The 12082-nt window shown below is 33.3% G+C and overlaps 1 protein-coding gene across 2 annotated transcripts in view; it reads left to right on the top strand.

Moving 5' to 3' along the window:
- Positions 1-8786, top strand: part of LOC149791964 (metalloprotease mig-17-like) — a 45170-nt gene extending 36384 nt beyond the window's left edge. For both annotated transcript variants that reach the window (XM_089969303.1, XM_089969302.1), the window contains 5 exons: positions 371-479; positions 1913-2083; positions 4127-4262; positions 8067-8177; positions 8585-8786. In XM_089969303.1, coding sequence (XP_089825429.1) covers positions 371-479; positions 1913-2083; positions 4127-4262; positions 8067-8177; positions 8585-8635 — 578 coding nt within the window. In that variant the 3' untranslated portion in view covers positions 8636-8786. The remainder of the gene's footprint in view (positions 1-370; positions 480-1912; positions 2084-4126; positions 4263-8066; positions 8178-8584) is intronic.
- Positions 8787-12082: the final 3296 nt, after the last annotated feature.

The raw sequence follows: 12082 nt of genomic DNA, 5'->3' as shown, positions 1-12082 counted from the left end.
ACATGTCAAAGCCACATTTTAGCGTTATTTAGTAGCATATTGATCAAAGTTTAAGTTAACGTAACGAATCAAATACATGTGTCTACATTCGCATATTCTCGAGTTAGCAGATATCAATTTTAGTGTTGGGTGTGTTTTCTGTACTTGTTGATATCGAGGTAAGCATTGTGCCATTGGGTGCATAATTCTCATTAATGTACATTGCTTATGTAGTTTGCAAATATAGATTATTATAATTTAACCATTGATTAATGTGCGTCGAAATTAATATAGTTTGCCCGTCCTAGCCAGAGCATATTGTAAGTCTTGCATGTCAGCTTGTTAGAATGTAATTTTAATATCCAGTCTTCCTATCGTTTTGTTCTTTCAGGTCTTACGTTTACAGGTGGCGTGTGTGACACTGGTACAAGAATGGTGGTTGTCAAGGCAATTGATTTATTTTGGGTGGTGTTTACTACCGCACACGAACTTGGACACAGGTAAGTCAACGGCAGGCGACCTATCTGTCCCCAAAATGTAAGTTTACTTGTTTTTCATACCTGGTTCCCAATGGTGGATTCCTGATTTCCACATGAGCGACTGTAATTGACCGCTGGATCGAAGGGCAGTGGGTTTCACATGGGTGTCTGAGATCCTATACATTATTCACCAGATAACTCAATCATCCTGGATGTCGAAGATAGCTAATATGTGATCGATGTGAATTACAGACAGTTAGATAATCAACTGACCTCTCGAATTTAGGATACTCCCCATGCCGACTTTTTATATAGCTATTTTATACAATCCTTTTCTTTTCAATATTCTGGAGAGACGCTTTCTAGCTGAGAACTACAGAAAAGGTTTCGTAATGGTGATAAATATTAATTGAGGTATATTAAATGTATGAATCTTTCAAAACGTTTCTTGTTTATAGTATAGACCACATAATCAACCAATTCAGTCTCTCTAGAGAATCGGACCCTAAAGATGCAGGGATGCTAATGATATTATATGTACATTGTCGTCTTGGACGATGATTATCAGTATGAAGATATAGTCTTTGTAAAATTGTACTTGAGATTTTCGGAATGATCAATCAAGGGAAACATTTATTCATTACAGCTTCATATAAGAATATGGGAATCTATGATATGAGTTTTAGCTGTGTTCATATATGCATGAATGGAATTATTAGTATATGTTATTCATTAGTAATTATAGATCGCACATCACTTTTTGGGATTAAAACAATACCTTGGAATGATGTTGAATTCATTCACATACCTTCTCGATTATATCATTGTGTTAAATCAGGAACATTGGCACATCAACACATTTAATATTATGGGTACTTAAGCACATTCAAAACTACTGGAATCCAATGGTACCACTATATACGACATGTGTGATGATTTCTTGTTTAATTCACAGCACTAAAAGTTCCTCTTAAATTTGCATTTGTAGCATGGAAAAATAAATTATTTGTTTATTTTGCCAGAATTGCCGGTTTCACTCTTTCAGATTTAAGATTATAAAACTTGCGTTTGCTCTCATTTTCGTTTCCAGGAAGCTACTATAAGGTATGCGGCAGTAAGATAGACTTTACAGCTGTCACTGTTGAAAGATTTATACACAGGATATTTAGACATTGCAAGGATGAATGTACACTGGAAATCACTTATAAGTACCATTATCCTCTGGAGGTATATTGCTATGCAATTCATGTGTTCAAGTAACCGATTGCCAATACAACTTGGGTTATGTTTTAATGTTTCCTAAGAAAAAAGATCATGTTTGCATTTTGATACAAATACTTTTGGAAAGAAGGACATTATTGTTATTTTGTGTTATTCCTTATTATTTAGTGTTGTTATATATCAGCTGCAATCTGTATGATCAAGTTATTCGCCTTTCCACTTTTTCCTTCCAGTCTTGGGGCAACTCACGACGGCGAATCTTGGACTGCGGGCTTGTGTAAAGCTGAGGATTTATTTCTTATGAGTGCCAGATTCGTACCCCTCGTGAAAACAAGATCCAATGCAAATCCTTGGATGTTTTCTAACTGCTCAGTGAAAGCGATGAAGGATACATTAAAGAACAAGTATGACTTAGTTATATAGGGCACATAACATTATAAATTTCCAATCATTTCAGGCCTCATATGGTAGACTTAGCCACTAACCGTTTATGGTCAACTATATTTGACATACTCACTTTACGAAGTTGTACCCTCAAGGAGTTCGTCCATTGATTAAACAGGTTTCATTTCAGCCAGTAATATTGACTAAATGTAATTTAAATACGCGAATTAATATTCTTAATATTACCAAGTATATTTTGTACTGTGTTAATTTGCTGAATGCAAAACAAAATATTGTAACCTGATCGGACGTGCAACCAAAGGAGATTGATATATGTATCTTTTGTTTGGTTTTATTATCTTATAATGCTTTTACCTTTTCGTAACCCAAAATTGAACTCCTTGTTAGCCTCATAAAACTAGCATGAATTTTCAAGGTTCAGAAAAAGACTTGATGAGGTACTGATAAGTCTGTATATAAGTCTGCAATGCATGTGAACTGTATATAGTTCAGAGCGTCTGAATAGTTCAGGGCGTCTTAACATTTTTAAGATACTTGAACCATTAGAATTATATTTTCGATAGAATTATTAATTATTCGTGTCTTGATACTCTTTCGCCTCCTCTGTGGCACATTTCTCATTTAATTTAATTAATGCTGGAGATACATCTGAACAAAATGCATTTTAAATATAACCTGTTCTTAATTTGTCAGGATATATTGTTAAAAAAATGTTTCCATGTCGGTAAAAACACTTCTCACCCAAGATACATTTAATAATCGCACAAAATTCGTTGTTTTGTCTATTTGTTTTCAGACCGCATTAAAGTTATTCTTTAGGCATATTTTTTTATTTTTCATTTTATCTTTTCAAACGTACCATATACATGTATGGGAAACAATAAAAGCTTAAGGTCGTAGCTGCTTTGGTGAACTAAGAAAAATTGGAGTAATCTCGCACAGGACCAATACGTCTGAACTATATTTTTCCAATGTCCCGTATGCGGTTTCGTTTACCAAAGTGAAACTGAATATTTACCTTTCCACTTTGGTTTCATAATTTAGCTCGACCATGTTATCTAGCGCAATGGAAAATATGAGTTGTAATATTCATATAGGATGCATTTCAGTGTCATTTGTTTTCGTATGTGCATATAAAACCTGTTGATTTACAGCAACAACGCATTTCTTTTTTCAAATATATTTAATCATTTTTGCATATACGTAGAACAGTTAAATTTTCCATCTTATTTAGTTACATTTTGCACCATCGTACTTGTGTGATTTAAATTTTCTAAGTATCATGCATATTAATAAGTTTTTACCCGTCTTCAGTATATTTGCTTTTGATTTCAAATTCGAATATGTTTGCATAAATTGCCAAAACTTCCATTTTTGTTTCTATTGCATATGTTGAGATCGTTAATGTCTTGTAGAAATAATATAATTTTGATTCACGAAGCGTAGGAAATATTTTTCTCTAACAACTTAAAACACATTTAAAACCGAAATCTCTGTTTAAAGACAATCTGATTGTTGACTCTGAATTAGCATTTGGTTTGTGATAGATATATACTTTCTTGGACTCTTAAACTGAGTCCTTATCAGGAATGAACTTTTCCCTATATATATATATATATATATATATATATATATATATATATATCACGTTTTTCTCTTTAAAATAACTGATATTATTATTTGCGAGGAAATGGAGACAAAAAACTAAACAAAAAAATAATTGTAAATTTAGTCATACTCGGGAGGGAAACCTGATGCAGCATTTATGTCTGTCTGTATGCATTCATGTATGTATGTATGTATGTATGTTTGAACGTATTTTATAGGTAGGTATGTATGTATGTATGTATGTATGTATACCGCTTATTAATTATAATATGTTAATATTTCCCAATTAGGAGCCACTATTTGTTTATATGTACTAATATTAAGGGCCAATTGTCACGTCGGAGAATGGAGTCTTAATAATAATTGCGCTTGCTCGCACATGGTGTCTTTCGCTAGGTAATAGTATATATCCTACTTATAAATTCGCATTTCAGAAAGTGCGTGACCAAGCCGGGTAGCTTCTTTAACCCTCAGGAATATGCTAATTATGTGAGGAAAGAGCCAGGACAGGTGTACACTCCACATGATCAATGTCGATTAATGGTTGGACCTGGTTCGGTATGTTGCAAGGTAATTCAGAGTGTGCGTGCGAGTTGATTAGACTGAGCATGCGTGGGTACGTTTCCACATCCAAAATACTGATTATTGCACATAACTGTAAGCAGTATATCCGGACGAAAACGGACCACACTACTGGATGGTTTGTATATGCAAATTTATGCATGTGTTACTAGTATGAGATGCGCGTTTTACGCCCATACGCTGAGATCGCGGAATGGTTTAAGTTTACAAGTATATTAAGATTGCAGTGCATATAAACGAGGTGAATTGTTTTCTCTGAATAATATTTGTGCATGACATAAAGAACTACTCAAGCCTAAGCAAAAAGCAAATGTTGCATTGAGTTCTGTCAACCGCCAATGTGACAAATCTGCATATATATATATATATATATATATATATATATATATATATATCCACAAACGTTATAACGTAGATCTGCACAATTAATACAGATGAAATGGCTTATATCGTTATCATATTTCTACCGAGTAGAGGAGAAGTAGCATAGTTCCCCAGAGTGTGAGTTTGAAACCCGCAGCTAAATTGCTTCAGCGTCCGCACAAATATGTGTACAAGGTTTTGATACCATCCTACCCTCACTGAATTATACTGCATTTTAGTTGTAGGTTCCATTGACCTTATAACCTAAATATAAAACTGAAATGGAAACGTTAGAACAGGCAAGCATTTATATATGTTGTGCATAAAAGGTCAATTATCATAGATCTGATTGGATGACAAGGAATCTGTACTGAAGCCCAGTTATTAAAAAAATTTTCCCAGGATGCAACTCTAGTGAGATAATAATAACTATCGTTGCTCACAAGAAAGGAATCGAACTGCACACGCCGTCTTAAAACATATAAAGGAAACACATTAAGTCATTAAACCTCCAAGAAGGCACATTCTCTGATATCGTAAACAAAATACCCATCAGCATTTATTGAGTTTAAATAATTAATTATTCACTCAACTATTATTACATATGATTTTACTGTTAAGTCATTAAGTGTGACGTTATGGGTATTATTGTACACTTCACTAACTGAAGAAATATGTTGTGCTTGATGTTGATTTCTCAGGAACTGATTGCGCTTAAATCGCGAAATTGACGATGATATGTGGTCCGAATCTTACATCCTTTAAATAATGCTCCACCATTCGAAGCCATGTGCCTCTTTATAATCTATGCGTTGGCCATCCATTTGCGATATTAAATACCCGGTTGGGGTCTAAATCTAGAGATGATATATGCTTGTGGTCATGATCTGAAGGCGTCTAGATCTGAAAGTAGTTGTGATCGGTGGTTCTTTTTCATTATATCCATCATCTCTGATTTTGGATTCCGCTTTATTCGGGGTCTGATGCTGAGGCATCAATGTTAAATGTATTTTATATTTTAAACGGTGGTTAATGTATGCGCCTTGGAGCTAGACCGCTAAAATATTTTATACAACCCCTTGTTTGTAACAAGCCTGATCACTCAGCGCCAGATATCTGTTTATCATTTTATTCAGTCATAGGTAACATGGTCAGCATAATTAAGATTGATACATACAGTGTCATCTATGGTTTTTGCAGCTGAATGTTCTGTACTCTCTAATACATTATCCACGATGTTACTTAAATGAATCCGTTCGGGATGATGGTGTAGCCATTCTGCACGCCGTTTTCGGCATGCATCTGTTGTGAACATTCATTTTATATTCCAGCAAAGCTAATTATGTTGGCATAGGCGGTTTCCAAGTGGTTGTCGAAGACCGTGCCGGGAAATTATATACTCTCTAGTAAAAGCATTAATGATAATTCAAGATATGCGCATGCTATTTATAACGGTTGGTGGATTATATGGTTAATATAAAATGTATGAGATGATATGTATGAAGTAAATGTGCCTTTTTTATATGCCTCTATTATTTCGGGTGGATTTTCAGTAAACCGCCATTCTCTATTTTTAGTTTAGTCCTTCTTGTCACTGATAGCAGTAACGACGCTATAATTACAGCAGTCCCGATTACTGCGATTGATTTTGTCAAAGAGCAAGGGTCATGAAATAAACATTACCACTGGCTGTTAATACAAGGGTATTCAAAGATGAAGAAGTTCGTTCATTAAACCTTGGTTTCGCGGGCTCTGACAATAACTCTTCATGATGGTTTTAAGACTGATGATTGTTAAACAAATGCGACAAAAACAATATTTTATTTTGGCCATGATGGTACTCTACTTCAGCTTAGTACACGTTAATGTTTTTTTTTTAAGTTTTTGTTTTTTTTCAATCCTGTCCACAGCTGGTAGATAGGTCGTTAGATGGTTAGTTGTATGGTTGATGAGATGGTAGGAAGGAGATTTCATGTTGTGCAGCATACTACCAATACCAAAAATTATAACAGGACTAAAAGTTCAAATGTAAGACAAGCAACAGAATACTTTCATTCTAAATAGCTTCAAAAGCTATTGTAGTGTTTCGTAACATTAATTGTCTTGTGTCATAATGCTTAGAACGGTTTACAGAAACTAATTTGAGTTATTTAGGAACACGTTATGTAATCGTTCATCATATTTCTTTCCTTCTACAAATTTGGATAAATACAGGGAATACATTTGGCCGGCAGGAATAATCAGTTGCACATTTGGGATATGCAATGTTATCTCCTGAATAATACCGGTGCATTGTGATAACAGTTTCAATTTAAAGTAACTAACACACTTTCTAACACAAGAACAATTATACATTCAACCAAAATAATTGTCCTATCAACGAAATATAATATACTTCACTACGTACCTTTATGTATTAAAATTTGATAAAACAGATCTCATTAATATAGAGGTGTTAATCATATGAAAATAGGTATTAATGAACAAAAGGACGTACTTTTTATATTAGTCCAACAAAATTCTGAAATATCATGGTATTTCTATTCTGCATATTCAACAAAACACGTTCTTAAATATAATTTTAATATGAAACATTATCAGCCTTATGTTCTACAATATGACGCAATTCCTTGCGTATCGTATAATTGACTATTTTCCTGTTATTTATACTTTTATTTATTTTATTTTCTATTCTTGTTTATATATTTAAAAGATACAAACCAATATTATATTAATAGTTTAACATAGTGGTATATTGCTGTCATGTTTAAAACATGACATTCGCCTCTTCTTTCCTCTATCCTTTTATAGCAATTTTCCCTTGTCTAGTACATTAACTAGTGTAATGTATTGTATTACCTTTACTCTAGATCAGTATTATTTTTTATGAATATTTCAAAGACACATACAAATATATCGAATTTGGTGTCAAATTGATGACAGCATTCATTTTAATGGGATGTATAATACACCAATAGGAGCACTTGGTTAAAATGTTTTGTTTTTCGTGCATGTAGGTCGCTTTCAAGAGTAATTCTCTAGAAGTGGTTTGATTGATCGTATTCCTTTCAAGCAAAGTTTGTGCAATTATAAGTCTGTACTAGTTTTAAAGTACCAATGTCGAGAGGGACCTCATCAATTTTATAAAACATGTACTAAGTATTCAAAATGAGCAAAATTAAATGTATATATAATCGACCAGTTCCTGTAACAATTTTTCGATTTCTTACCGCTCAGCATTTATAAAACTTGTGCTGAGTAATGAAAAAATAGTATTTCCTGCCGCGAGTTGCCAATCCAGTACTATTGGCTTTGATGTTAGGTCGATCCTAGAATGGTCATTTGCCCTACAAATTCCATTCATGGCTGTCTTCTTTGATGCCTCCATAGCCCGCGAGCTTAAACATCATTTTACGACCTTTTTTCAAGACTAACTCTGAAAATATGTGTCACCAAATGAGGTGTACAGATCCAATAACGGGAGAATGCATGCCTATGTATCGAGGTGCAGCCAGAGGAACCGAATGTGGACCGAATAAGGTTATCTCTCTCTCTGTCTCTCTCTCTCTCTCTCTGTATAGAGAAATACAGCTAGGTTCTTACGTAATAAAACTGTCATTAATCAAATGGCGAGACGATAATTTCTAACAAGGATAAGACATTAATAGTTCATGATATTTATTTGTGCCATAAATAATGAATTCTCGTGATTAACAAGACAACACATAAATGCTCTCAAATAGCAGGTAAATGAACTAACTTGCAAGTCAAGATATTTCACATTTTGCCTTGTAATACATATATACCGTAAGGAATTTTATATAAATTGATGAAAATATAATAATGAATGACAATGTAACCCATTTGCAACTCTCGCTTCACGAATATATATATATATATATATATATATATATATATATATATATATACACACACTTTTTCTCCAGTGGTGCATTCGTGCATGGTGTGTTTCAAAGAGTACTGCAAAGTTCAGATAGGTCAGTCGAAGCCAAGAGGAAGGTATGCACTTATCAGTCTCCCATTAAAAATGATGGCTCGAAAACTGGCAGGATATAAATCCACGAGGCGTACTTTGATCCAGTGGATGCAATATAACACATTTCTGTAGAGCATCAAACAATTATTAAACACAACATTCCTTAGAATTGTGTTATTTCAATTTTTGTATATAACTAGTATTCCTATGGCATTAATATTTTGTGATACTTAAAAATTTGGCGTCTGTTCGATTGTAAGCATTAATGTGTGATGTTGATCGTGATTCGATGGTGTTAATGATGATTATGGTGATTATAAAAATTCAGCTCCCTTATTGAGTTGAATGTTTATGAGAGGAAAGCTTGCCCGATTCATTCAATAACTAAATGATGGTATAGTAAAATTGACTGTATTTAGCAAAGCCAGTTGCAGCATCCGCATTCAGCAACATTTGAAAGTGAACAAGTAGCAGGATTTTCAAGGCTAATAGTACATACAGAAACTACCTTGGATTTTGCGGCAACGAATCAATTATATATATATATATAGATAGATAGATAGATAGATAGATAGATATTGTTCAAATCACATCACTAATTCTAATATTTCACTGACATTAAAGAAAGAAATAAAATCGTGAGAATGAAGTCTGCCCTGACACAAAGGTACGTCACATAAACACTATAAAACCATTTAGATATAATAAATAAACTCCCGTTTTGAGACCACCTGAACTTACATCCGACCACTTTGTTTTGATTTCTTGTGGGGTTTTGTTCTCGAAATATCTTGCTTTTTGCCATGACCTGTTTCATTATGCTGTTTATTGATTTTCATCAGTACGATGTTCAGCTTTGTCCATTGTTCCTACTTTTTTGTTTATGATATTAGTGAAAGTGTGGTTTCAGTTCTAATGTGGGAGATTTCTTTACGGCCAAGTCAAATGGATGAAGTTTGTTCGCATAGTTTGCAGACACAAACAAGCTAGTGAGCCAACAAGTTAAGCTAAAATCGCAACTTTATGGATGGTAATGTTTTTCATAGACAACAAAGCTAGCACTTGAGAATATAAACTGTGTAAACTAGATTACTCCCTACGCAAAGCACATACATCTTTGTTCTAATTAAACAAGAACTTTCTGAACAATGCAAACGTATGCTTTGATACTCTGTTCAGAAAAAATCTTTCTTTAGCAGGTCACAAGTTCAATCTACTATTATCTTCCATTTCCGACCCCGTAAGCGAAATATATGTTAAATCCTTCTGAGAAAAACTAAACTACTTTTATAACACCAACAAATATCAATAGAAACGTTGAGAACACTGATAAACGTATCTAAAAATAAACGACGTGACTAGAGCCCATAACCCAATCTTCACGTAACACGTTTGTTATTGATATTTGCTCCACTACCAGAGTGATACCTTTAGTTAATGAATATGTATGAAATGAGATTTTTGTAATAAACAGGTAGAATAAAGAACGTCTAACTAGTAATTTCTGCACAAAAGCTATTACATCTGGAAGCAAATGTATGGAAGTATTTGCAAAATGGAACTATATTATGCAGAAAAACGCATATTCCGTAGACGTGATATAAACATATTTCGTAATAATATTTTGAAAGATATACTTAGGATCCCCTAGAACAGATATAGAGCACAGTGTGATATGAAAATCTGGCACCACTTAAGCAACTCCCGAGTTTGCGGAGATCGGTAAGTACGATCAAGATATAAGTTTGACACGTCATTTCAGATGATAAAGAAAATTAAATTCGAGTCAGGTGTAATGTTTCATTTTATCGGATACAGGATAAATATGAACTGATGCCAGATTTGTCTGGGTTACAATACAAATTTAACAGCCACGGTTATCTGTTATAATTCTTGCCTTTCTCATTAGTATCTAAACCATGTTACTAAAAATAACCGTTTTCTTGATCTGCATCAAATAGCATAGCCTGGTAAAAATAGATCAGACTCTAATATGTCAGTAGAAAATGAAAGACACGAAATCATAAGGGTACAAATTATCGCGTCAAAGATAGTACTAAATTGTAATTTGTGACAGTAATAATGAAAAAAACGAAGACATTATTTATTAAATAATTGAAGCTTCTCAATAGATTTAGTATTCTATGTTTAGTTCCCAATAAGTAGATTAGCCTGCTGGTTGTAAAATAATAAGTCCGATATCCATATGTACCTGATGCAGATTCTAAAATGCAAGTTGATATAGCTAAACTTTAGGGGTTTAATTAATACAATGTTTAATACAAAATATATTTAGTCAATGATATTTGTTATAATTATGCCTAGTCAAAAGTACTAAAAATAGAAAGGAACGGTTTATGGGGAGAAAACGACTACAAAAAGAATTAAATGGTGGAAGGAATTTCATATATAGCGTCTCAATAAAGTTTTGGCAAAAAGAATATATTAAATATTTTCCCACCTACTCATGATGACAATATTCAGTAATATAGTGGTTTGATTGATCGTATTCCTTTCAAGCAAAGTTTGTGCAATTCTCACTCTGTACTGGTTTAAAAGTATCAATGTCCAGAGGGACGTCATCAATTTTATAAAACATGAACTAAGCATTCAAAATGAGCACAAATTAAATGTATAGAGTATATAATGTAGGAAGGTACTTATCTCCATAAGATGAACAAGCTAATATAGATGGAGATATAATAAGCACTCATAAATTGGAAGTGAAATGCTGAATTTCCTAACAGACTTGAAGCTGAAAGAACGTTTCACCATTAACAATGTCTTAGTCTTGTGAAACCCGTTGAAGAGTACTAGCAAGGCACAGTACAGTGGAAGTAATGTCCCTATGCCTTGTTCCTATGTTATGTGCAAACTGATACTACTAATTTCATTGCTATAACAGTAATTTATAATACGATTAGTTACATAAGACGAGTAATATATCAAGTTAGTGCCATGCATTGGTTCACTTAGGTGATGCGTGTATGCCTAATGAAACAGAAAAGTATGTTATAAGGTATACAAATTGCTTTCAAATACCAAAACTTTACATTTGTAATAATTGAGGAAATTACATAATTTTAGAATAACGTCAAGAACAATAAATGTAAATGTTGAAGAAACACGTCACTGGATGCTGAATGCTTGTTAATAAAAAGAGATCCTAATAAGAGTTATTATATGCCCTTTATAATATACGAAAATGGTACACATGACGTTTTCCCGTTATTTTGATAGCAGAGTTGAAACTATGGAATAATATTACACGTGATTTTAACGGAGTGGGTTTACATAAAAATGGTTTTATATTTTAAGGATTATACCAAGCTAATTTTAAATGTAGCCTACATATTTTTTATATATATGAATATCGAAGAAGAGAGCTGACCAACTGTGTACTAATTTTCATTGCACGGAATTAGGTATTAACATAAGCCATCTTTGA

The sequence above is a fragment of the Sinohyriopsis cumingii genome, chromosome 9 (genome assembly GCF_028554795.1).
Source record: "Sinohyriopsis cumingii isolate HCF-2022 chromosome 9, ASM2855479v2, whole genome shotgun sequence".
Classification (NCBI taxonomy): Eukaryota; Metazoa; Mollusca; class Bivalvia; order Unionida; family Unionidae; genus Sinohyriopsis; species Sinohyriopsis cumingii.
This window is presented reverse-complemented; position numbering and strand designations above follow the sequence as displayed.